Here is a 26,593-nt window from a genome sequence, read left to right as displayed (position 1 = left end):
CTCATTTGAGATAATTTATTAAGGAACAAAATGCCATCGCACCAACCGGCTGTTAGAACAAACCAATCCAAAACTAAACGTCACACACAAACAAACACAGGGCTGAGCGGAATACCATACATCTTCAATTCATTATGGTGTCACTCACCCAGGCTTTCCCACAGTAGGGTAGGCATGTGGGTGTGGGTGGGTGTGAGAGAGAGAAAGAGAGAGAGATGATGGTGTAAGCGAGAGGTCGGCAACCTAACGCTCATGGGTTCCAGCGCATGAGCTTCCTAGAACCGGCCCATGGCCATTCCATGGATTGGCGTGGGGATTCCATGCTTTTTTCCCCCACGGCACCATTTTTTTCCTCGCTGCGGGGACCGACTTCTGGGTTGGAAGAGCACCGGAAATAGCATGTGAGCATGCACACGGGTGTTCCTCCGTCCTGGAAGTGCGCCAGAAAAAGTGTGTGCGCACGCGTATGGGAGTGCCCGCACACGCTATTTCCGGCGCACTTCCGGGATGGAGGAACGCCCATGCGTATGCGCACACGCTATTTCCGGCGCTCTCCTGACCTGGAAGAGCGCCGGAAATAGCTCGAACGCACGCGCACGCACGCTCCGGCCCACAGAGAGGTCTGCTGGGGAGTGGACCAGCCCCGCCACAAAAAACATTGCCGACCCCTGGTGTAAGCAGATGTCACCTGACGGAACAGCTTTTAGTTTTTCTAAGAATTGGAATATCTGTTCTCAGTGCTTTTTTTCTAAAAGAAAATGTATAGGGGTACTCTCATTTTGACTCAGGAAAACCACGATTTTATAGTTCAAATCGGGGAAAATAAATACAGTAAATGGACAAAAGTACAAAGATTCACAAAATGTTTAGGGGTATGCGTACCCCTGTGTGTCCCCCCAGATAAAAAGCACTGTCTGTTCTTATCCAGAACCAGAGAACGTCGCCAATTCAGAAGCACGGTACATCTATTGAGGAAAAACAATGATCTAGTAACAAAAATCAGGACAACACAAATACAACAATCTGGGACAGGCTTCCCCCATCATTGAAAGAGGCAGGCCCAACCTGAGACAGTTACTGGATGCCTTTGAGGGCTTCTCCAGATGTCCTTAAAAGACCTTCATGGATCTGCACAGCAGGCCTTTAGCTACAAAGGCCTTGTCCCTCCTCCGTTTCTGCTTGTCTAAGGAAAAGTTTGGATGAAGGCAGGAGGGAGAGGACCTCAACACCTGCAAATTAGGTGAAAAGGAAAGTATGGGGAATAACCGTTTTAAGCAAGCTGCTAGTGTCTGACCACAATTGTATATTTTTATGCATTGCAGTTGGAACTGTGCTTTGCGGCTTTTTGCAGCCCTGGTTTTGACAGCACGTAAAAACCGTTTAAAATGCCGGCTGGTTGGCTTTTGATCTGCAGGGGAGACCCTCTGCCTGATCGATCACGTCCCTCCAACATAATCACCTCCCTTCAATCAACATGGGCTCTTGAACTTAACCCTAACCACAGCGTGAACTCATTTCCTTCCGCAAATGTATTGGGGGAGAGGGGAGCAGACACAACCTGCTTTCAGTACTGCTCACACCCGAAAAAGGGCAAACTGCTTTGCTCCCATTTTGCACAGGCACCCAGAGCTTTCTGCTGAAATCTGGTAACTGTCGAGTGTGGGGTTGCCCTGCGTTGGTTCACCATAATGCAAAAGTCTGTGTCCCCAACCCCACACCAAGGTATCTGGTTGCCCTCTGTGAGAATAGGATGCTGGACTAGATTTTATGCAAATAAAAGATAACGGAAGAAGAGATTGTGGGAGAGATACCTGATGTGAGGGAGGGGGATGACAACAGGAGAACTACGTCTACACTTTACACATCCAACCTGCAAATGTCTACATCCTAAGTGACATTTTACACTTATTTTCAGCTGCTTTTCATTTTAATGTGAAAAGGAGTTGTGTCCCATGGGGAGGAATCCAAGGCGCCATACGGCTCGAAGGGCCAGAGGGCCCCCGAACTCAGCAGGGATGGCTCACTGTGTTTTGAAGTAAATTCACGTTCCCATCTAAGAAATGGAGGAGGGATGTCTATGACGTCCGGAGACCAAAGTTACTTCACAGCACCACTGAGGAAAAGCTGCCCCTTGTTCCAAGCTGCTTCAGAAAGGGCCCTTTTCTGTGTGGATTCTCCGATGTGTAAGAATGTTCTCCCAACCAACCAAGAGGATTTGAATGGCGACTGTCATTACCTCAACGCCTCAGTTTCAGGAGTAGACAGCAGGCCTGGTTTGATCCAGCAAGACCCTGTTTCTCTCTTCTGTATGTATCCTTATGTCTGGTAAGCCCCAAATTACAGCAGAAACCTTCTCCAACATTGGTCTCGAATGATTTTTAAACGTGATGCATTTTGCCCAAAACTTATTACACTTTGGGAGCAGGGTTTTGTTTTTTTCAAAAGAGGAAACATTCATAAGGTGTCAAGCCCTGCGTGGGTTTTCTGATGATGCATGAGCTTATCTTTCTGGGGGAAGGTTTTTTGGCACTTTGAGCATTCGTGCGGTTTTGATTCCGCATGGGTTCTCTGGTGCCTTACCAGCTTCTCCTTCTGGAAGAAGCTTTTCCCACACTCAGAACATGCGAATGGCTTCTCCCCTGTGTGGATCCGCTGGTGCCGGATCAACTGGGCACTCTGGCAGAAGCTTTTCCCGCACTCGGGGCACCCGTAAGGCTTCTCTCCTGTGTGCATCCGCAGGTGAATGTCAAGGTATGACTTCCTGCTGAAGTTTTTCCCGCACTGAAGGCACTCGTAAGGCTTCTCCCCCGTGTGCATCCTCTGGTGTCTGATCAGCTGTCCTCTCTGGCAGAAGCATTTCCCACACTGTAGGCAAGCGTAGGGCTTCTCTCCCGTGTGGATTCTCTGGTGTCGGATCAGCTGCCCGCTCTGGCAGAAGCTCTTCCCGCACTGTGGACACTCGTAAGGCTTCTCGCCCGTGTGGATTCTCTGGTGGGTGACGAGCGAGGACTTGTTGCTGAAGCTCTTCGCGCAGTGCAGACACTCGTACGGCTTCTCGCCCGTGTGGATTCTCTGGTGGGTGATAAGATGCGACCGCGTACTGAAGCTCTTCCCGCACTGCGGGCATTCGTAAGGCCTCTCCCCCAAGTGGATTCTCTGGTGTGCAATAAGGTTCTCCCTCTGGCAGAAGCTCTTCCCGCACTCGAGGCACTCGTAAGGCCTCTCAGCCGTGTGGATCATCTGGTGCACGATGAGCCCCGATTGGTGCTCGAACGCCTGCCCGCATTTGCGGCACATGTGGCACTCCTCTCCTGCACGGATCGCGCCGGCGTTATCAGCCACAGCGGTTTCCACCTCCTGAATGGAGATGCCCCACAACTTCACGGCTCGCTGCCATTGCTGCCTATCGGACTTGTAGCCCTGATCGAAGGTTTCGTACTTCACAGAAACCCCCGGGAACCTCCCGTCAGAACTGGCTGACCTAGGGCCATCTTGATGCGTCCTGCCCATCTCGCTCTCACTGGCAGTGCCGTCGCCTGAAGAGATTAGAGAGACAAGAAGACACGGGCCGTGATATCACTCCATCTGACAGGAGAGGAGGAAAACAGAAGGTACCCTGGAGGCAGAACAATGGACTCCATCCTACCGCTTCAAAACAAAGGTGGCAAGAGTTTTGAGGTGATAGGATGAAGACCATTGTGTCTGACTGGAATATTTCTTCTCAAACTCTGAGGTTTGGGTTGTGAGTGTTGCTGCTTTTTAAGACAAAACAGCACCATTTACCCGCAAGATATTAGGCTCAGGGGAACTGAAAGGTTTAGTGAGGTGTAGACACACACAGAGAAAAACTTTAGAAATAATAATAATAATAATAATTTATTCATACCCCGCCCACCTGGCTGAGTTTCCCCAGCCACGCTGGACAGCTCCCAATCAAGTGTTAAAAACAATACAGCATTAAATATTAAAAACTTCCCTAAACAAGGCTGCCTTCAGATGTCTTTTAAAGATAAGATAGCTGCTTATTTCCTTCACATCTGAAGGGAGGGCGTTCCACGGGGCGGGTGCCACAGAAAAGGCCCTTTGTCTAGTTCCCTGTAACCTTGCTTCTCGCAGCGAGGGAACTGCCAGAAGGCCCTCGGAGCTGGACCTCAGTGTCCAGGCTGAACGATGGGAGTGGAGACGCTCCTTCAGGTATACAGGACCGAGGCCGTTTAGGGCTTTAAAGGTCAGCACCAACACTTTGAATTGTGCTCGGAAACGTACTGGGAGAAAAACAACCCAGAGGAGGCCCTAACCCAACAAACACCCCCTGAGCTGTGGCGCTCCTTCCTTTTGAATACTTACTTTCACAGTACTCGGCTGCCAGGAAAATGTCATCCTGAGATCCCCCTGGGAAAACTTGGGGCGCGTCTTCCAGATGTGGGATCCCTTCTACCGGAGGAGGTTCTTCTTTGATCTCATTTGCAGCTGTGACGCAGGGAAAGAGAAAGACCAGGAGGGAAATAGGAGACCCTCTTTCAGAAAAGGGAAGAAACTTCAGAAAACAGAGAGGGTTCTAGACTGTGCACAACCTATACTGTAGTGGAAACACCAGAAAATATATTGTAACCCTGGCTGGATCTAGAGACATCGAAGAAGTGTTTCGGTTAAACGCGTTATAAACTCACACAGGGAAATTGGGTTGGGAAAGACGGGACTCCACAAAGTCATCTGGTGTCACAGTGTTATACTGCATATACAACACATATCAAAGGCATTTTTCTTTACCAATCCAGCTGAGTCCCAAGTGTTCCCCAAAAGTAGATCTCCTGTTGTTTTGGACTACAACTCCCATCATCCCTAGCTAATAGGTTCCGTGGTCAGGGGTGATGGGAATTGTAGTCCCAAAACAACAGGAAATCCACATTTGGGAAACACTGTTGTAACCCGAGGAGGTGTAAGTGGCCTGGCACAACTGTTTCTGAAGGCAACCCTGTTTAGGGAAGTTTTTTACGTCTGATGTTTTATCGTCTTTTTAATATTCTGTTGGGAGACGCCCAGAGTGGCTGAGGAAGCCCAGCCAGATGGGGTATAAATAATAAATTGTGGTGATGATGATGTCCACCATTGTGTGTGGCCTTTCATAGAAGCAGGCCTTCACTGCTCTCCTAAGCCTGACAGTGGTTAATGCTGAATTGTGTTGAACTATCTGCTTTCCAAGCCTCAATTCCTAATTCATGGGATTGTTCCCTGTACATGGTACATTGTTCCCTGTACTGCAGTACACTGGGAGGATCCCAATATCCTGTTTGCCTGCCAGCCCAGATCATGAGATCCCTGGTGCCCAGTGCAGGTAATTTAGCAATTGCACCTCATGGATGTAAGCCCTAGCATTTGACCTAGAGAGCTGAGCTTTGGCGCAGGCCGGAAGGCTGCCATCAGATTTTGTGCGACCCATTGGCCAGCTTGAGGTCTCTCTGTCTCTTTGCAGCTGAAGGGAGGTGTCGCCATCGGCTTGCTTGGTACGTTGTTCCTCTTGCGAATGATTTTGCTGCTGTTTAATAAATCTTAAGACTTCTTCACCACTTACATCACACATTTATTTCCAAACCCCTGGGGGGGAAAGAACCCCCTTGCCTTTGGCAAGACCTTCAAAGCACATTATTTCCCACAAAATATTGAGGGGTCAGCTGCAGTACCACCCACAATTCCTAAAAGGAAATAATGTGCTTCTAATATGCTTGAAAAGGTCCAGCACCGAGGGCCTTCTGGTGGCTCCCTCACTGCAAGAAGTGAGGTTACAAGGTAGAGCAGTGTTTTTCAACCACTGTTCCGCGGCACACTAGTGTGCCGCGAGATGTTGCCTGGTGTGCCGTGGGAAAAATTGAAAAATTAGAAAGATTTTAAAATAAAGTATTTTATAATTTTTCATATTTCTGTTTACTTACTATTTCATAATAAAGTAATTATAAAATACTTTCTTTGTGTTTATTTGATTCCTATTCAAGAGAATTACTTTATATATAGTCAATATAGGCACAGAGTTAAATTTTTTAACATTTTCTAATGGTGGTGTGCCGCGTGATTTTTTTCATGAAACAAGTGTGCCTTTGCCCAAAAAAGGATGAAAAACACTGAGGTAGAGGGCCTTCTTAGCAGTGGAGCCTGCCCTGTGGGACGCCCTCCCATCAGATGTTAAGGAAATAAGCAACTATCTTGTCTTTTAAAAGTAAGAAGGCAGCCCTGTTTAGGGAAGTTTTTAATGTTTAATGCTGTATTGTGTTTTTAATATTTGGTTGGAAGCCGCCCAGAGTGGCTGGGGAAACCAAGCCACATGGGCGGGGTATAAATTATATTATTATTATTATATTATTATTATTATTATTATTATTATTATTATTATTATTATTATTATTATTATTATTTCTTATTATGCATACACAGCCCAGGGTCAAACTTAAAAACAATGAATCTTCCTGCACTCTTTAGTACAGTGGTACCTCAGGTTACATACGCTTCAGGTTACAGATTCCGCTAACCCAGAAATAGTGCTTCAGGTTAAGAACTTTGCTTCAGGATAAGAACAGAAATCAGGCTCCGGCGGTGCAGCAGCAGCAGAAGGCTCCATTAGCTAAAGTGGTGCTTCAGGTTAAGAACAGTTTCAGGTTAAGAATGGACCTCTGGAACAAGTTAAATACTTAACCTGAGGTACCACTGTATATGCAATTTTTTGTACAGCTTACTTGGTCAGAGAACTCCACCGCAAAATTTGGGGAGGTGGAAATTTAGAAAGATATCTGTGTTTCAGTTGATGTATTGCTTCAGAAAGTACGAGAGAATATAATTTCTCCCTCATCCCTAGCTCTGTCACTGAACTACAGGGGATTCCTCAAAGGCCTAGGAACATGGGAAGATAGCCTGTGTGGATTAGATCATTTGGCCATCCAGTTATGTACTGCCAACTCTGACTGGCAGAGGTCTTTTTCTAGTCCTGCTCCTTGGGATACTTTGAGTGGAGATGGACCTACGGTACTCTGTATGCTTATCGTCCCGGAGCTATGTCTCACTCACAGAACCAAAAGGGTACAGTCACTCCAATCACCTGGGCAGGAGTCCCAGACAACTCCACAGTCTCCATTTGTTGCACTGAAAGAGGTGCTTGGGTTGTTTTGGTGATGGCAAATACAATTCTGAGTGAGGACATCACTTCCAAAATCATCCAAAACAATTTCTGAACTCTTTGGAATTATGAAATAACTCCTCAAATTGTTTGGGTGTGTTTTTGAAATATAAATATTATTTAGATCTATATATAGTGCACATGATTGATGCTTTTGAATTTTGGTGTTGGAGGAGACTCTTGAGAGTCCCATGGACTGCAAGAAGATCAAACCTATCCATTCTGAAGGAAATCAGCCCTGAGTGCTCACTGGAAGGACAGATCCTGAAGCTGAGGCTCCAATACTTTGGCCACCTCATGAGAAGAGAAGACTCCCTGGAAAAGACCCTGATGTTGGGAAAGATGGAGGGCACAAGAAGAAGGGGACGACAGAGGACGAGATGGTTGGACAGTGTTCTCGAAGCTACCAGCATGAGTTTGACCAAACTGCGGGAGGCAGTGGAAGACAGGAGTGCCTGGCATGCTCTGGTCCATGGGGTCACGAAGAGTCAGACACGACTAAACAACATAGTGCGCATGAGAATAAAGTTTGGCAACCTCACCAGCCCTTAGAGGGGATTATAAAAATTTTTAGGCATGAATGGTCCCATCACACAGGTGAGCAGTTACCTGCAAAACCTCCTTTTCCTGTTTCCTCAGGGTCTTGAGTGAATAAATCTTCCTTTTCTTCCGGCCAGGGGACAGGGTCTGGTTTGGGAATCAAAAGTCCTTTACAGAAGGGAAGAAAACACAGGAAGTTAAGGAGTGATTTCTGTCATCTCAAGTCATCTAAGTTAGAAAAACGCGTCCTTGGCCTGCTACTTTTCTATCTACGGGGAAATATTTCCCTGTTTTTTAAAAAGATGAAGGAACACTTAAAAACATGCCACTGCAGAGCTGCAATTCCCTGAGTAGCTTAACAACCAGCCCCTCTCTACCAGGGAATTCTGGGACTTGTAGCTCTGTGAGGGGAATAATACTTTTATTATTTATATGCTGCTCATCTGACTATATACCCAAACCCTCCAACGGTCTCCTATCTTTCAGTATATGTTGGAGGACAGAGTGGAAAGCTGAGCAGAAGGGGAAATCAAATGAGAGAAAAAAGGGTGCAGCCAGCCAGAATTCCAAACTGAAATCTACTCTGCTGCAACATTTTATCGCAGGTTCCACTTGTAAGCTAAGAAATAGAAGGGACATATAGTTGTACCTTGGTTTTCAAACAGCTTAGTTCTCGAGCGTTTTGGCTCCCAAGCCCGGAAGTGAGTGTTCCGGTTTGCAAACTATTTTTAGAAGCCGAATATCCGACGGGGCTTCCGCGGATTCCAATTGGCTGTAGGAGCTTCCTGCAGCCAATCAAAAGCCGCGCTTTGTTTCCAAACGTTTTGGAAGTCAAACGGACTTCCGGAACGGATTCTGTTCGACTTCCAATGTACGACTGTACTAGGGTCAATTCTATTTTTAAAGAGGATACTATCCCTGATAAATAGTCGTGGCTGACATACATGGAAGACCCAAGCTGCTCTTTCCCTCCCCCTTGCTCCCTTACAGGCTGCTTCAGAGGAGATTCTTACCCAATGAGGCCATATTCCCATAATTCTCCAATGTGACCTCCTTGTACAGAACTCTTTGGTCCGGATCCAGCAAGGCCCATTCTTCCTCTGCAAAGTAAACCGCCACCTCCTCGAAGGCCAACGGTCCCTGAAATGAGGAAAATGTTGCTTCCTCAACGCTTGCTGTCTATATTATTATTTATTGCCTTTATATCCCCCCAGGAGCTCAATCGGATGTAATTGGTTCACACTCCCCCCCAGCTCATCTCCTGTTGTTATCATATAATTATAGAGTTGGAAGGGGATCCCAAGGGTCATCTAGTCCAACCCCCCTCAACAACCCTGTAAGGTGGGTTAGGCTAAGAGACAGTGACAGGCCCAAGTTCGCCCAGTAAGGTTCATGGCTGGGACTTCCCAGGTTCTAGTCCGACACTCTAACCCAGGGGTCAGCAAACATTTTCAGCCACTGTCCCTCAGACCTTGTGGGGGGCCAGGCTATATTTTGAAAGGAAAAAAATGAACGAATTCCTATGCCCCACAAATAACCCAGAGATGCATTTTAAATACAGTGATACCTCGGGTTACAGACGCTTTAGGTTACAGACTCTGCTAACCCAGAAATAGTACCTCGGGTTAAGAACTTTGCTTCAGGATGAGAACAGAAATCGTGTGGCGGTGGGAGACCCCATTAGCTAAAGTCGTACCTCAGGTTAAGAACAGTTTCAGGTTAAGAACGGACCTCCAGAACAAATTAAGTTCTTAACCAGAGGTACCACTATAAAAGCACACATTCTACTCATGTAAAAACACGCTGATTCTTGGACCATCCGTGGGCTGGATTTAGAAGGCGATTGGGCCAGATCTGGCCCCCGGGCCTTAGTTTGCCTACCCATGCTCTAACCACTACACCACAACAACTTTCCCAGGAAGGATGCAAGAATTCTCCACGTTAGTTCACAAGAGAGATCTCCACCCACCCCTATCTCTCCCGCTTCCATTTTTTTTTTAATTTAAATTATTTTATTGGTTTTCACATATTACTTTGCAATACAGATATACCAAAGCCAACACCATTCCCTCCCCATCCCCCCATACATTTACATTTCTATTTCCTCTATCCATCATATTCTTTTCTCCTTCCTCCCACTTCTCTCTGCCCCACTCAATTTCCTCCACATTATACAAATTACAATAATCTTTGCATTCTACAACCTTCTCAAATCATCTACATATTCTTATTATCTTTCCTTACTAATTATTCTTCCATCCAGTACTTCACATTTTAATCTAGCCATATTAGCATATATATATTTTTTGAGCAATATTTTGCCATATATTTATCAAAACATGTCCACTCCTTTTTTAATTTTTGATTCGACTGATTTCTTATTATAGCAGTTAATTTTGCCAAAATTAAATATTCATTTACAAATCCATTCCTCCTTTGGGGGTATAGTTTTTTACTTCCACCTAGAAGTCTCTCCCACTTCCTTGTTCGTCATTCTCATCGTCTCCTCCATAGGTGCTGCTATGTGCCTTTGAGCTCGTTGCTCTCCTACTTTTAAGGCTCGCCGGGTTCTGGGAGATGGAGGTTCTGGGATGCTTTCTAATGACACCATGTCAGGATAGGGAGGCGGTCTCCACCATTCCTCCTCTGCCCAGTCCCTGACAGGAGGCAGAGCATGGGCATCAGGGTTAGTAAGACGCTTTGAGATTTGTTTTACTGCAAAGTGATAAATAAATGCAATACAGGGGTACCTCTGGATGCAAACGGGATCCGTGCTGGAGCCCCGTTCACATCCTGAAGCAAACGCAATCCACGTCTGCGCGTGCACGGGTCGCGATTCACCACTTCTGCGCATGCGCGTGACATCATTTTCACCGTCTGTGCATGTGCGAGCGGCGAAACCCGGAAGTAACGTGCTCCGTTACTTCTGGGTCGCCGTGGAGCGCAACCCAAAAATGCTTAACCTGAAGCTACTTCAACCCGAGGTATGACTATAGAGCCATACCTTGGATCCCGAATGCCTTGGAACTCGGACGTTTTGGCTCCCGAACACTACAAATCCAGAAGTGAGTGTTCCGGTTTGCGAACGTACTTTGGAAGCCAAATGTCCAATGGGGCTTCAGGGGCTTCTGATTAGCTGTAGGAGCTTCCTGCAGCCAATCAGAAGCTGTAATTTGGTTTCCAAATGTTTTGGAAGTCGAACGGACTTCTGGAATGGATTCCGTTTGACTCCCAAGGTACGAACCAGAAAAAAGTGTGCGCATCCAACATCCGGCAAATTCTTAACCACATGGCAAACCACCTCAACTACATCTCTATTCCCTCTTCCTCACCTTCCCTCCCCAACCTCTGCAACTCCCATGTTGAGGCCTCACCTGAGTTGGCTCCGGAGCAGGATGACGAGATGATCCACAGGAAATCAGAGGCCGCGCCCCACTGGCTACAAGGCGGGAATGAATGGGAGAAGCAAAATGGGAGACAGGCCACCATTACGTTCATTTCATTTATTCAAAACATTTCTCAGGTTTCCACTCTTCTAATTCTACAATTATATTATTCTATTATTGTTTAAGGGACGCGGGTGGCGCTGTGGGTTAAACCACAGAGCCTAGGACTTGCCGATCAGATGGTCGGCAGTTCGAATCACCACAACGGGGTGAGCTCCCGTTGCTCGGTCCCTGCTGCTGCCAACCTAGCAGTTCGAAAGCACGTCAAAGTGCAAGTAGATAAGCAGGAAGGTAAACGGCATTTCCGTGCGCTGCTCTGGTTCGCCACAAGCTGCTTAGTCATGCTGGCCACATGACGCGGAAGCTGTACGCCAGCTCCCTCGGCCAGTAAAGCGAGATGAGCGCCACAACCCCAGAGTCGGTCACGACTGGACCTAATGGTCAGGGGTCCCTTAACCTTTTTATTATTGTAATACCGCTCTGGGAATTGTGGCTCTGGGAACAGAATAGGGGTCTTCCCAGGATCCTTTGGGGGAAGCTGTGATGGTATGAATCAGCTTTAAATGTAGGTTGTTTATGTTTAATGTTATACACATATACCTAGGCCTATGCCCCCTTGAATTCATGACTGAAGGAAACAAAACCTTTGTAAACAAGCCGCTTTTGTAAAGTCTCATCCATCCCATAACTCCTTACCAAGCAGACTGGCATCTTCATTCTCCTCCTCCTCCTTGCATAAAGATCCTGGCTGAACACCCAAAGGTGAGAGGAGACCCAGAGCAGTCTCCCTTTTTTCCTCCTCAGGTACCTGGAGCAACAGAGAGGACATAACAGCATCAGAAGAGTGTTTTGGATCAGACCAGTTGGCCCCTCTAGTCCAGCATCCTATTCTTACTAGATGCCTGTGGGGAAGGACCCCTTGTTCAGGGCAGAGTGACGGAAGCGAGAAGGAGCACCAAAAGGAAACAGTGCTATTCTAGCCAGGAGTGGGGAAACCTAAAAGCACCTCCGGATGTTGCTGGACTACAACTCCCATCATCCCAGACCATTGACCATGCTAGCTGCAAAGGCTGATGGGAGTTGGAGTCCAGCAACACCTAGAAGGCACAGGGCTGGCAAAGCTTGTTTTAGAGGAGTTTAGAGGGCGGGTTCTGCTGCCGTTGATAATAAACGGGCAGCCAGAAAATGTCATGAGTACTGAGTGAGCAGGATCCCATTTAATGGGTTTTGATGTTTTGCTTGGATTGTTTAATTTGGTAGTTTGATGGCCTTTTGTATACAGTGGTACCTCGGGTTACAGATGCTTCAGGTTACAGACTCTGCTAACCAGAAATAGTACCTCGAGTTAAGAACTTTGCTTCAGGATGAGAACAGAAATCATGCTCCAGTGGCACGGCGGTAGTGGGAGGCCCCATTAGCTAAAGTGGTGCTTCAGGTTAAGAACAGTTTCGGGTTAAAAACGGACCCCCAGAACGAATTAAGTTCTTAACCTGAGGTACCACTGTACTGCTCTGCAAAAAATAAATTAAAAAAATTTGAAATAATGCTAAGTGCCCCTTCGGATATTTGGTGGCCTCACCTTCCGTTCCCATCCCTGAGGTTCATCCTCTTCCTGGCTCAGCAGGAAGTCCTCTGCCAGGGCCACCGCTTCAGCACAGCTCTCTGCGCCCCCTGCCTTGACCCAGGCCTGCATTTCCTGAGGCAGGACGGCCAAGAACTGCTCCAGGACCAGCATCTCAACCATCTGCTCCTTGGTGTGCTTCTCCGGCTTCAGCCACTGACAGCACAGCTCCCGGAGCCACCTGCAAATCTCTCGGGGTCCCTCCATCTCCCGGTAGCAGAAGTGTCTGAAGCGTTTACGCTGGATTTCGGCGCTAATGTCACCCGGGACAGTTCCCCTTTCCACCTTGGCATCTTCCCTCCCTCTGGCATGCAGGCTCTTTGGGGCTTCCGCGTTGAGATCTGGCAAGATTTGGGTCAACCTCTCCGCTCTAGGACACCGGTCACTTTGGGTTTCCTCTCCGATGGAGACCTTATCGCCCCATCGAAGCTGCGGGTTATGCCATCCTGCTTGAGGCAGCTGCAGGCCCCTCAAAAAGTCATGCCACTGGATTTCCCAGTGTTGGGCCAAACCTTCCTCGGGTTCCTGTTTAATCTGTAGCAGTGGCGGACCTTTGGATAAGCCTTGGGCCGTCCCAGCTTGCACAAAATGGCGGCCTTTATCTCCTTGTTCTTCTCCAATTGAATAATCTGCTGGTTCTGCCTCTTCCAATTTAATTCCTGCAGGCAACTCATGAGCAAATAAAGGCTGAAACTGGAAGCCTACAGTTGCCATCCCTGATCCTCCAGATATCGAAGAGGCCTCTTTCTCTTTCGCCTCAACAGAGCTGGATCTACAGATTTGCTCCGTGCCTCTTAACAAGAGGGAGGCTGCTTCGGCCCTGTAAAACGCAAAATCTTTAGGAAAGGCTGCAGGGCTAGATCTTTAGGGATCTTTAGAGGATAGAGACAGGTCACCCAGAAGGTGGATTCATTCTCAAGCCAGGGGACAGGCTTCTCCCTAAAGAAAAGAAGACATAAGCATATCAGATGAAGAGTTCTGCTGGATCAGACCTGTCTTGTCCACCATCTTGGAAAATGCCAACTCCCTGGGCTGGATGTAACTAGGAAGGCAGGCAGGTTGAGTCAGTCAGAGGTTGGTGGGGCAGTGCCCCATTTGCCCTAGGGCCTCAAGGACCAGCCTCCATTGCTCTTTCTTCTATACAACTATTAAAGGCGCAGGACCCCTGCCCTCTTTTTCATCTGACTACCCCTCTTTAGAGGGATGCGGGTGGCACTGTGGGTTAAACCACAGAGCCTAGGACTTGCCGATCAGAAGGTCAGTGGCTCGAATCCCCGCGACGGGGTGAGCTCCCGTTGCTCGGTCCCTGCTCCTGCCAACCTAGCAGTTCGAAAGCATGTTAAAGTGCAAGTAGATAAATAGGTACCGCTCCAGCCGGGAAGGTAAACGGTGTTTCTGTGCGCTGCTCTGGTTCACCAGAAGTGGCTTAGTCATGCTGGCCACATGACCCGGAAGCTGTACGCTAGCTCCCTCGGCCAATAAAGCGAGATGAGCGCCACAACCCCCGAGTCGGCCACGACTGGACCTAATGGTCAGGGGTCCCTTTACCTTTACCCCTCTTTAGACAGACTTACCTTCCATCAAGGAGGCATCTCCCCCCCCCCCCCCCCCCGCTTCTTTCATTTCAGGGAATCCCTGAAAGCAAAGTTGTGCAGAATTCCCCACAAGCTGCATTTGATGTTAAAATTAGAACCCGCCTCCTCCTGGTTGTTTTAGTTAGAAGAGGCAGGTGGCTAAATAAACACGTGTGGCTTATTCCATTGTGTACACATTAGAGAAGACTCTTATTTTGCTCCTGTTGAATGGATCTAAAACCTGGGATAGCTCAGTCGGTAGAGCATGAGACCCTTAATCTCAGGGTTGTGGGTTCGAACCCCATGTTGTGCAAAAATAAATAAATCCTGCATTGCATGGGGTTGGACAAGACAACACTTGAGGTCCCTTCTAACTTTATAATTCAGCAACTCAGACCCTTACAACCATCCCTGACAACACCCCCACAAAAGAAATTTGCTGCCAGAATTGTAGAAACACCATTAGGTCGTCATCTTCCTTCCCTCTGTCATGTTCCTGAGCAGCCTGAGAGACACAGAAATTAAGCAAAGGGACATTTTTTCCTGACACCCTCCCCTAAATTTTGCCTTCTAATGTGTGTGAATATTATTGCTGCCACCTTTCCACCCCGTCTCACTCCTGTCCCTATTACAGCAGCCAGAGACACCGAAAATAAACAAGGGGGGCATTTCTTTCCTGACTCCCCTTCCCCCAATTTTCCCACCTGAACTGCAGAATCAACATTACGTGGCCACCTTTCTGCATCTACCATGCTCCTGTGTTCATTACAGCAGCCAGAGGCACGGAAAATAAACATTTTCTCCTGACATTCACACTCCGCACAGTTGCCACCTGTGTTGTGGCACTGAGTTGCCACATTTCCTCCCCGTGTCAAGCTCCTGTGCTTTCCCCCCCAGCAGCCTGAGACAACAAGAAATAAACAAGAGAATCTCCCCTGTCTTTGTGGTCGTGGTTTGCCTGCTTTTTTGACAAAAACGACAAAAGCAAACCGTAAAAATAAATCTTTGCACCCCAGTGGAGTTTCTTCCTTTCATTCTGTTTATTTCAGACGCAACTCCCCAAACGTGAGCAATAGATGCAAACAATAGTATTAATAATGACTATATCCTTGCAACCTCATGCAAGGACCGGGGTGAGAGACCATCATCCCTGCTCCTTACAGGCCCCTGTTTAGATGCCTTTTCTCCCTCTTTTTACTCCTCCATCCCTTGCAGATGAAATATTCCCTTTGTCCAAAAAATGCCACCCGTCTCCCTCCCTTTCTTTCAACTCACCCCTCCAGCACGCCCTGCAAGCAGCACCTCTGCCCCTTCCCAAAGATGTCTCTGTGTGTGTCTCTGAGCCAAGGAGGCCTCTGCATCCCCAGAAGGGAGGGAGAGAAGGAGGCAGAATAAGAAGAATAGCAATAACAACACAGGAAGGTCCTTTTGGCATCCCTCCTTCTCGGGAGCCTTTCTAGGAAGCTGGGCTCCATCTTCTCCTTTTTCTTAACCCTTTCCAAAGGCAGAGTGTATACGCAGAGTATAGTGAAAGCTATGGTTTTCCCAGTAGTGATGTATGGAAGTGAGAGCTGGACCATCAAGAAGGCTGATTGCCGAAGAATTGATGCTTTTGAATTCTGGTGCTGGAGGAGACTCTGGAGAGTCCCATGGACTGCAAGAAGATCAAATGCATCCATTTTTAAGGAGATCAGCCCTGAGTGCTCACTGGAAGGACAGATCCTGAAGCTGAGGCTCCAATACTTTGGCCACCTCATGAGAAGAGAAGACTCCCTGGAAAAGACCCTGATGTTGGGAAAGATGGAGGGCACAAGGAGAAGGAGACGACAGAGGATGAGATGGTTGGACAGTGTTCTCGAAGCTACCAGCATGAGTTTGACCAAACTGCAGGAGGCAGTGGAGGACAGAAGTGCCTGGCATGCTCTGGTCCATGGGGTCACGAAGAGTCGGACACGACTAAACAACTAAACAACAACAACAAAGGCAGAGTAGGAGGCAAGCAGGGAACTGCCGCTGGAGGGAGAAGGAATCAATTTCACATCATGGTTCAAAACCGCACCAGGGACATTAGGAATCTACCCATAGCTGTCAACATTTCCCTTTTTTTAGAGGGAAATTGCCTTACAGTGGTACCTCAGGTTACATACGTTTCAGGTTACATACGCTTCAGGTTACAGACTCCGCTAACCCAGAAATAGTGCTTCAGGTTAAGAACTTTGCTTCAGGATGAGAACAGAAATTGTGCTCCGGCGGCGCGGTGGCAGCGGGAGGCCCCATTAGGTAAAGTGGTGCTTCAAGTTAAGAACAGTTTCAGGTTAAGAATGGACCGCCGGAACGAATTAAGTACTTAACCTGAGGTACCACTGTATTCCAAATAGGATTCCTCACAAGAAAAGGGAAAAGTTGACAGCTATGAATCTACCTTAGGCCAAGTCGGACTGTTGGTCCATCTAGCTCAGGATGTCTGCACTGACTGGCAACAGCTCTCCAGGACAGGAGATTCTTTTAATCTCAGGGTTGTGGGTTCGAGCTCCAGGTTGGGCAAAATGATTCCTGCATTGCTGGGAGGGGTAGGTCTAGATGACCCTCGGGGTCCCTTCCAGTTCTACAATTCTATTATTATTTGTTCTTACCCTCCCAGGGCTATGGTTCCCACAGAGATTTAGTAAGGGGGAGCCATGACTGATTAAAGTGGCATTATGGAATCAGAATTGCAGAGTTGGGAGGGAGCTCAGTGGTCCTGTAGTCCAACCCTTGCCTTGCGATGCAGGAATCTCAACTGAATCATACACGACAGGTGGCCCTCCAACCTCTGCTTAAAAACTTCCAAGAAAGGAAAGTCCACCAACTTCCGAGGGAGTCCGTACCACCGTTGAACAGCTTGTACCGTCCAATTCTGAGCACCACGATTTAAGGAGGATATACAAAATGAACTGGACTCCTTGGCAGGTTTTGAATAAACATACACAAATCTATTGGTTGATAACATGATAGACAACGCAAGGGTATGTATAATTTTGTAACATGCAGAGAATAATATGTGCAGAGAAATCAGAGAGAGGGGCTGAGGGAAGTCTGAGGGGGGAGAGAGGGAAGAAAGGGGGGAAATAATGTATGTGATTACGGTATATGATTTGATAATTTGTTATGTTGAAATTAGGGACGCGGGTGGCGCTGTGGGTAAAAGCCTCAGTGCCTAGGGCTTGCCGATCTTCGATCGGCAGGTCGAATCCCCGCGGCGGGGTGTGCTCCCGTTGCTCGGTCCCAGCGCCTGCCAACCTAGCAGTTCGAAAGCACCCCCGGGTGCAAGTAGATAAATAGGGACCGCTTACTGGCGGGAAGGTAAACGGCGTTTCCATGTGCTGCGCTGGCTCGCCAGATGCAGCTTTGTCACGCTGGCCATGTGACCCGGAAGTGTCTGCGGACAGCGCTGGCCCCCGGCCTCTTAAGTGAGATGGGCGCACAACCCTAGAGTCTGTCAAGACTGGCCCGTACGGGCAGGGTTACCTTTACCTTTAACTTATGTTGAAATTGCTTACTAAAAACATTTTTTGAAAAAAATTAAGGAGGATATTGACAAGCCGAAACGGGTGCAGAGGAGGGCAACCAAGATGATCAGGGGTTTGGAAACCAAGCTTTATGAGGCATGTTTGAAGGAGCTGGGTGTGTTTAGCCAGGAAAAGAGGAGCCTGAGAGGAGATATGAGATCTCAAGGGCTGTTACATGGAACATGCTTGTTTTCTCCTGCTCTGGATGGCGTGACTCGAACCCATGGCTTCAAGTTGCAAGAAAGGGGATTCCAAATAAACTCCAGGAAGAACTTTCTGGTGCAGATGAGGCCTAGCTTGTCGTGCAGGCTGAGAATTAATGATTTCCTAGAAACTAGTGACTTTTCAGAATAAACACCATGGCTTTTAAATCAGGGACAGACTGGAAAACAGGGTAAACAAATGCACGTTTATCACTGAATCACAGAGCGGGAAGGGACCCAGGGGTCATCTAGTCCAACCCCCTGCAATGCCGGAATCTCAGAGAAAGCATCCTTGGCACAGGGCCTTCCAACCTCTCCTTAAAAACCTTCAAGGAAGGAGAGTCCACAACCTCCAGAGGGAGACATTTCCACTGTCAAACAGCTCTTACCGTCAGAAAGTTTCCCCTGATGTTTAGTCGGAATCTCCTTTCTTGTAACTTGAAGCCATGGGTTCGAGTCCTACCCTCCAGAGCAGGAGGAAACAAGCGTGCGCCCTCTTCCATGGGACAGCCCTTGAGATATTGGAAGACGGCTATCATCTCTTTAGTGCTGAAGGAAAAAATGAGTGACTCCATCTGTACATTAGCAGAGGAGTGTGTATTGCTGTCGTTTGTTAAGGGCGCTGAGTGTTGTCAGGAGACACTTCCACTCGCCCAATTCCCCTCACAGAGCTACAATTCCCAGAGTTTCTTGGGAAGAGGGACTGACAGTTAAGCCACCCAAGGAATTATGACTCTGGGCAGGGAATAGGGCGTCTCCCTAAGCTCTCTGCACCCTTAACAAATCATCATCATCTTTTCTTTTTTTAAAAAATAATATTTATTAAAGTTTCAAGTAGTACAAAAAATAAAAAGAAAAAAGAACAAGAAAGAAAAATTCCCCCTTTACAATCCAAATTTTCAATAACTTTTTTTTTCCAGAACTTCCCCTCACCTCCCCTTCTTGTATTCCATGTCCAAATATTTATCCAACAAGTTCTTATCCCTAAATTTTTAACCTTAATTTGTTATTATATTTAATTCAATTTACGTATCAACTTTTAACTTATATACATCAATCATTTATACTTAAATTTTTTTTTCTAAGGTCAACCCAGTTTCCCTTCCACGGATTCCCCATTTTTATACTAATAACAATGCAAAGTTAGAAAAAAAAAAGAATAGAAAAAATCAAACACCCTTTGGATTTCCAAACCCCACCCTCCCTTCCCCGGTTTCAATCCCAGAACCATTGTCCATTAGTCCATCTACTCTCAGCCTGGCAACCTCACGTCTGAGGCCCTTAAATCCCTCTCAGTCCCTCTCTGCCGGTTTCTTTGAAAGTCCTTTATATTTGACACCAAGGCTCGGAGGGGCACTATCCCTGCAAATCATCATCATCACACTTTTATTGGCATCACTTACAAACATTCAGAATAAATAGGCCAATGCGATCTCATCGCCATTTCAACAGTATAGTCATACCTCATGTTATGTTTGCTTCATGTTACGTTCCTTCAGGTTACATTCCACGGCAACCCGGAAGTACCAGAAAGGGTTACTTCTGGGTTTCGCCGCTTGTGCATGCGCAGAAGTGCTAAATCACGCTTCACGCATGCGCACAAGCACCAAATTATGCCGCGCACCTGCGCAGATACAGTGCTTCAGGTTGCACTCTTTTCATGTTGCGAACGGGCCTCCGGAACGGATCCCATTCGCAACCAGAGGTTGTACAGTCATTTGCCAAAAAGAAGAAGAGGCGAGCAATCTATTTCACCTCTGTGGGACTCCGGCAAGGGCACTTTGGCGTACTTTGGCGGCAGAAAATCAAATAGAGGAACTTGGCTACTCTCTTGGTGAGCTCCTGGTCTCTCCCCTGTAATAAGAAGTGTATAACCTCTGTCTCTGGTTTCCATGTTGGGATACATAGGTGGTCTAAGAATTGTTGGTGGAGATCATCATATAGTTTGCAATTAAGGGCCATGTGAGTTAGAGTTTCCACCAGGTGGGCATCACATGGGCAGATCCTATCTCCTTCTGCCATACCCGCCAACCTACCCCAAAGGAGGTTAGAAGGATTACAATTGAACCTAGCCAGCGAAAAAGCCCTTCTTTCTTGCGGGTTAAACAAAAATTGTAAATAATTAAGGTTAAATTCCTGCTCCCAGGGGAGTCGAAAATAAAGAGGGAAACATGTTTTTTCCGCAGCTGAGATTAGTTCCTGGTGGTCTATGTCCCACAGCCTGGTTTTTAACATGGCCTTGGCGATTGGAAAAGCCACAGCACCCAGGAGATCCTCTGAAAGCCCAAGTTGCCGTAACTTTGTGCAAAACAGTTGTAGCGAAGGGAAGGGCAGGGAAGGGAAGGGGTCTGACAGAACTTTACTAAGTGAAGTATATTTGTCTATTAAAAAACAAATGTTTAGCCAGCATAAAAGAAAACTCGTCCAGGTATCTGTCTCTACCCTTAACAAATGACAGCACCCAGAATTCTTTGAGGGAAACTGTGACTATATAAAATGGCAAAATGGTTTCATAGGTATGCCATACAGTCATACCTCATCTTACGGATGCTTCAGGTTACATGTTTTCGGGTTGTGGCCAGCGGGAAACTCAGAAGTACCTGAACGGGTTACTTCTGGGTTTTGCCGCTCGCGCATGCGCAGAAGACCAAATCGCACCTGCGCAGACATGGCGCTTCAGGATGCAAACGCTGCGGGTTGCGGACGTGCCTCCGTCACAGATTACGTCCTCAACCTGAGGTTCCACTGTATATCAAAAAGTGAAAATCCATACACAAAATTTGTTGAGCATTTTTTAAAGTTTTGCCCAAAGTTGTGATTTTTGAGCAAAATCGCAAAAAAGATGTTTTTGAGCTCTTTTTAAGGAAAAATGGCGAAAACGGCACTGCCGACAGGGGTTGCCATACGTCCGGATTTTCCCATTTTGACGATTTCCGCCCGGACACTGCTTCTGACTGCAGTATTCTAGGTATGTCCAGACGTACGGCAACCCTAGTTTAAAAATATGGTGTGAATGTGGCCGCAACCTGAGCCTTGGAAAGCGCATAGAGCTGAAAGAGGAAGTGGGAAAGAATGCCCGTCTTGAGACTTCCTTCTTCAACTCTATGTGCTTTTCAAGGGATAGAAGGGTAGCCTCCCTCTCTCCCCACCTCATGACCAAGGGGGCAGAGGTGGACTTCATGGGTGCCGGAGGAAGACCTAAAGGGCAACATTGCACCCAGGGGGCGAGCCTTAAGTTTGATTCTGCAGGACTCTCCGTATACGACACTGAAATATTTGTTGATATTATTATTTGAGAAACAGCTGTAGCAAGACACATGGAAGCTCTCGAGTAACAAAAGCGAAAAGACACAATGAGTTACTAGAACCGAGACTGCATTTCGCACTAACTTTTTATTTAAATAACGGATAAGAACACGACAGTTATTTTCTACTCGCAAAAACAATGACGTGGGATATTGGTTTTGCTCAACAGAAAAAGTCTATTTATATAGAAAGAGGCTTAAAACAAACATAGCCATTCAAAGGTGCCAGAAGTGAGAAACTTTCTCCAGTGTTATACAGTGGTACCTCAGGTTACATATGCTTCAGGTTACATACGCTTCAGGTTACAGACTCCGCTAACCCAGAAATAGTGCTTCCGGTTAAGAACTTTGCTTCAGGATGAGAACAGAAATTGTGTTCCGGTGGCGCAGTGGCAGCATGAGGCCCCATTAGCTAAAATGGTGCTTCAGGTTAAGAACAGTTTCAGGTTGAGAACGGACCTCCAGAACGAATTAAGTACTTAACCCGAGGTAACACTGTATATGAGTTAAAAACAGAATTGTACAGTAGGCCATATGAGGTATGTGTCCGAGGGGGTTGGCAACACTATCAGGCCTCGTGGGCACATTTGGGATTTTTGTAGTGAGCATCACTCCCACTGGTCAACTCTATCTTCAACTTCCCCACCCCGCCACCCAAAATAGTCATCTGGTTTGCCTCACTTTTGTCTCACTTTTCCAAGGGATCTGAGCAAAAGCCTTGTCAAGGAGAAGTTATCTGAGCACAAAGAAATGAAAGAGGAACTGGGAAAGAGCGTCACTTTTCCAACTTCCTCAGAGGGCTTGCGGGCACAAGGGGACGACTTCAAGGGTGTCCTTGCGCCCACGGGCCCCTTGTTGGCAACCGCCGATGTATCCTATGCATGCTCAGTGGGGGATCTTCAATGCAAGATGCAGCTACAGCATTCCAGCCTCTGCTGAGAAACCTGCAGCCCCTCCTGAGGCGGTGAGTTCCACTGGTGATCATCTCCCAGACTCAACCCCTGGCATCACCGGGGAGAGCTGAGAAAGACCCCTGTCTGAAAGCAGAGCTTCTGTCAGCCAGCATGGACAATAGTAAAAGTAAAGTGACCGACTCTAGTCATGTGGCCAGCATGACTAAGCCGCTTCTGGCAAACCAGAGCAGCGCACGGAAACGCCGTTTACCTTCCCGCTGGAGCCGTACCTATTTATCTACTTGCACTTTGATGTGCTTTCGAACTGCTAGGTTGGCAGGAGCGGGGAGCGAGCAACGGGAGCTCACCCCGTCACGGGGATTCGAACCGCTGACCTTCTGATCGGCAAGTCCTAGGCTCTGTGGTTTAACCCACAGCGCCACCCGCATGGACAATACTGAGCTGGAAAAACCAATGGTATAGTCTTTTGCATGTATGGCAGATGTGCTGTCCCCTTCCCCAAACCTCTGGAGGGCAACATTTTTTAAAAACCCTCAATCAAAAGCATGTGTCTCTCTCATAAGAGCCAAAAGTAAGAGAGAAACCAGTTTGAACGTGAAATAATAACATTCAGCATGGCTAATAATCTTCTGTACTAAACATGATTCTCTGTGATCCTTCCAGGTGTATCAAAGAATCTAATGAGATTTTATTGTGTGTTTCCTCTCAGACGATACGGAACAAATTTCCATATTTTTGTAACCATTAAAATAACACTGTCACTTTGGAGGCATCGTCGCCTGCGGTACTGAACTTGCCTTTCTGCTTAGAAAGCAGGTGGTTCTGCTTGTCTTTCTGCTTAGCAGAGAAACGGGGCTGCCCCAAAAATCTACTGATTTTTATTGATTTAATAACATGTGCATAAGTTTAAGAAATAAAGGCAGTGTGGGTTCCCGGCCCCCACCCCCAGTACACCGTGCGAGCTTCCTAAGTGTGCAGAAGCACGTTGATTTGTAAGCTAAAAGAAAAAGGATATTAATAATAAAAACAAGAACCTGCGAGCTTCCAGGCCCCGTGGAATGTTGGGGGTGTCTACTGAGGGTTTGGAAATGGAGGGAAATGTTCACTGCATGATTCCCTAATGGATTATCTTATATATTGCCTCCGAGGGCGGGCAGCAGTCCCGGAGAGTGGATTTGCTCCACCCCCGTTTTAAAGCCACCGCAGTTGGTGGCCACCTTGTGGCAGTGAGTTCCACAGTTTTTAACTATGTGCTGTCTGAAGAAGTGCCTCCTGAACCTTCTAACGTTCAGCTTTATTCGATGTCCCTGGTGTGATGAGAGAGGGAGAAAAACTCCTCCCTCTCTGCTTACTCTATATACCATACATAATTTTATACATCTCCATCTTGTCCCCTCCCTCCCTTTCCTTCCCCACCTTTTCCCTAAACCAAAAAAAGCCCTTAACGCTGCAACCTCTCTTTGCAAGTTAGCTGCTTCAGCCCCTTGGTCATTTTGGTTCCCCATTTTTGTACTTTTTCCAGCTGTACAACATCCTTTTGGAGGGGGGGAAAAGAGAACAGGACATTTCTTTCCTACGCTTCAAAAGCCTCCAACTGCCCCAAGTAGGTATGAAGAGCTCATGTTCAACATTGGCAAGTTAACTTTCCCCTCCTGGCAGTCCTTAGACGTGGCTAAAAGTCCCCTCTTGAAGCACGGAATAGGAGCAGTCCCTTCTCAGTCTCCAATTGTTATTGCTTCGTTTAGTGCTCTTTAAAAGTATTTTTTACCCTGCTCTTTAGCTAAAAAAAAAGGGCTCCGTGAGCAGGTTTAGCACGATCGTCCTTGCTCTTTGATCCACAATTTTTCTATTAAAAAAAAGACATGAAAGGAAAAAGGATTGGGGAGGGAGAAGGAAAACAAGCAGCCCAGGTACCAGTTCTTCGTTTGCAAAGTACTTCTAAGTGTTCTTTCTAGGAGGGTGAAGCTAGTTGGCCAGGTTGCCATGATGTTCTCATTTCATTTCCACCTCCCAACAGCCCTTGACTCATAGCCCAGGCTTGTGCAGGCTGCCCAAATGGTGCTTCGCAAACCACAAGAGGGCCAGTCCCTGCCCCGAGGAGCTTACAATCTAAAATTCCATGCACGTGAAACCACAGGTGGGAGAGGGAGGAAAGAACAATGGAAGTTGCATTTATTTAATGCACTTAAGACTTAGTTGCTATAGGCAGGGTGTAGGGACTACAGAGGAGGTGTGGAACGTGTGACCAGATGCTACTCAACTACAACTCCCATAATCCCTAGCTGTCAGCCGTGCTGCAATTTTTCTTAAAAACAAAAAACACGACACGAAAGGAAAAAGGATTGGGAGGGAGAAGGAAAACTACAAACCCAGGAGCTGATGGGAGATGGAGTCCAATGATATCTGAAGAGCCATAGGCTCACCCTCTGGACTAAGGGGCTGTTTCAAAGGTTATACACACACTACACATTCAAAGAAAATGACGCCTCTACAAAGAATTGTGGGAAGTGTAGTTTACCCCTCACAAACAGCCTCCGGTTCCCAGGGTTCTTTGGGGGAAGCCTGTGTGCTTCAAACCTGTTTTCCATGTATGGTGTGTATGCAAACTTCAAAGCACATTCTCCCTGCCTCAAAGAATTCTGGGCACTGTAGTTTTCTTCAGCGCTGCCGGGGATTGCTCCTCTGTGAGCGGAAAACTACAGTGCCCAGAATTCTCTGAGGGAAATAATGCACTTCAAACTTGTTTCAAAGGTTTATGTAGCATGTATACAGCCCAAAACTCAATGGAAAACCTTTTCCAAGAACAAAGCCTAACATTACAGGTATGGAGGCCTCCTTTGTCTGATCCTTACTCGCCACATCGAAGTGCTAGTGATGCAAGACTCAACCGAGATATTGTGTAAACAGAGATACTGCAACTTCCTTCACACGAAGATCAGGCGGCTACTTCTGGGTTCCTGTCTTCATTTTTCTTCTTTTATTTCTGATTCCATTTTCAACTGGAAAAAAAAGAATGCCGTATAAGAATTATATTAATACCATCAACAAGTAAAAGAAAACCATGCATGAGTGTGTCATTTTAGGGGGTGAAATATAATTTTTGCTATTTTCTTCAGAGAATGGTCTTTAAAATATGTTTTTGGGTGTGAGGATTGCAAATCTGCTATTATTTTTGTGGCTGGACTACATTTAGCTTGGCAAGCATACCTTTGATGAAGAAGCCCACAAGCTGCTTTCAGAAAAGCAAATGATTTTAAATTTACCTTCTGAAAATGTCAGGTAATTCTATTATATTAATTATTATAATTATTATTATTATAACTGCTAGTATTTGGCAACCATTTTTAATTATTTCTATGCAATTTTACACACATTTTACCTATCAGGCAAAACTAAACTGTATTAATTTAACCAATACATCTATCAAATTCCCAAGTCATGTTAAAACTTTTAAGTACCCCTCATTTTTGGAATTTGAACATCCTAGACACCCCAACACAAGAGTCACTGAAGCACATGCCTCATACAAACAAGGTTAACAGACCAACCTGTTCAACAATAGAAACCAGATACATTTTACCTACAAAGGTGTGGAGAAAGTAGAAGGGGGAAAGCTTTTTTTCCGTCTCTCATAATACGAGAACTTGGGGACACCCAACGAAGCTGAGTATTGGAATATTTGAGACGTACAAAAGAAGAGAAGAAGAAGAGTTTGGATGTGATATCCCGCCTTTCACTCCCTTTAAGGAGTCCCAAAGCGGCTAACAATCTCCTTTCCCTTCCTCCCCCACAACAAACACTCTGTGAGGTGAGTGGGGCTGAGAGACTTCAGAGAAATGTGACTAGCCCAAGGTCACCCAGCAGCTGCATGTGGAGGAGCAGGGAATCGAACCCGGTTCACCAGATTACGAGACTACCGCTCTTAACCACTACACCACACTGGCAATTCGTTCCCACAATAGGCAATGATGGCCACCGACTCTGGATGGCTTTGACAAGAGGACTGGACCAGGGAAACCTTTGGCTTTCCAGAGATTGCTGAACTACAACTCCCATCAACCCCCGCCATACAGCATGCTCGCTGGGGCTGATGGGAGTTGCAGTTCAGCAGTGTCTGGAGGGGTAATAATAATAATAATAATAATAATAATAATAATATATTATTTATACCCCGCCCATCTGGCTGGGTTTCCCCAGCCACTCTGGGAGGCTTCCAACCGAATATTAAAAAGAATACAGCATCAGACATTAAAAACTTCCCTAAACAGGGCTGCCTTCAG

At 46.7% G+C, this 26,593-nt stretch overlaps 1 protein-coding gene across 1 annotated transcript in view; it reads right to left on the bottom strand.

Annotated features, from left to right (window-relative positions):
* Nucleotides 1–26,593, bottom strand: part of LOC114591045 (uncharacterized) — a 39,696-nt gene continuing 13,103 nt past the window's right edge. Inside the window, exons 6-13 of the mRNA XM_077925267.1 lie at nt 21,244–21,292; nt 12,728–13,631; nt 11,845–11,956; nt 11,077–11,141; nt 8,716–8,842; nt 7,772–7,870; nt 4,348–4,470; nt 1–3,536 (exon numbers count right to left, since the gene is read on the bottom strand). Of these exons, the coding sequence (XP_077781393.1) occupies nt 2,455–3,536; nt 4,348–4,470; nt 7,772–7,870; nt 8,716–8,842; nt 11,077–11,141; nt 11,845–11,956; nt 12,728–13,631; nt 21,244–21,292 (2,561 nt within the window). The 3' untranslated portion in view covers nt 1–2,454. The remainder of the gene's footprint in view (nt 3,537–4,347; nt 4,471–7,771; nt 7,871–8,715; nt 8,843–11,076; nt 11,142–11,844; nt 11,957–12,727; nt 13,632–21,243; nt 21,293–26,593) is intronic.

This window comes from Podarcis muralis, chromosome 2 (assembly GCF_964188315.1).
Source record: "Podarcis muralis chromosome 2, rPodMur119.hap1.1, whole genome shotgun sequence".
In the NCBI taxonomy this organism is placed as follows: Eukaryota; Metazoa; Chordata; class Lepidosauria; order Squamata; family Lacertidae; genus Podarcis; species Podarcis muralis.
The sequence above is the reverse complement of the archived record's forward strand: the minus strand, read 5'-3'. Positions and strand labels throughout refer to the sequence as shown.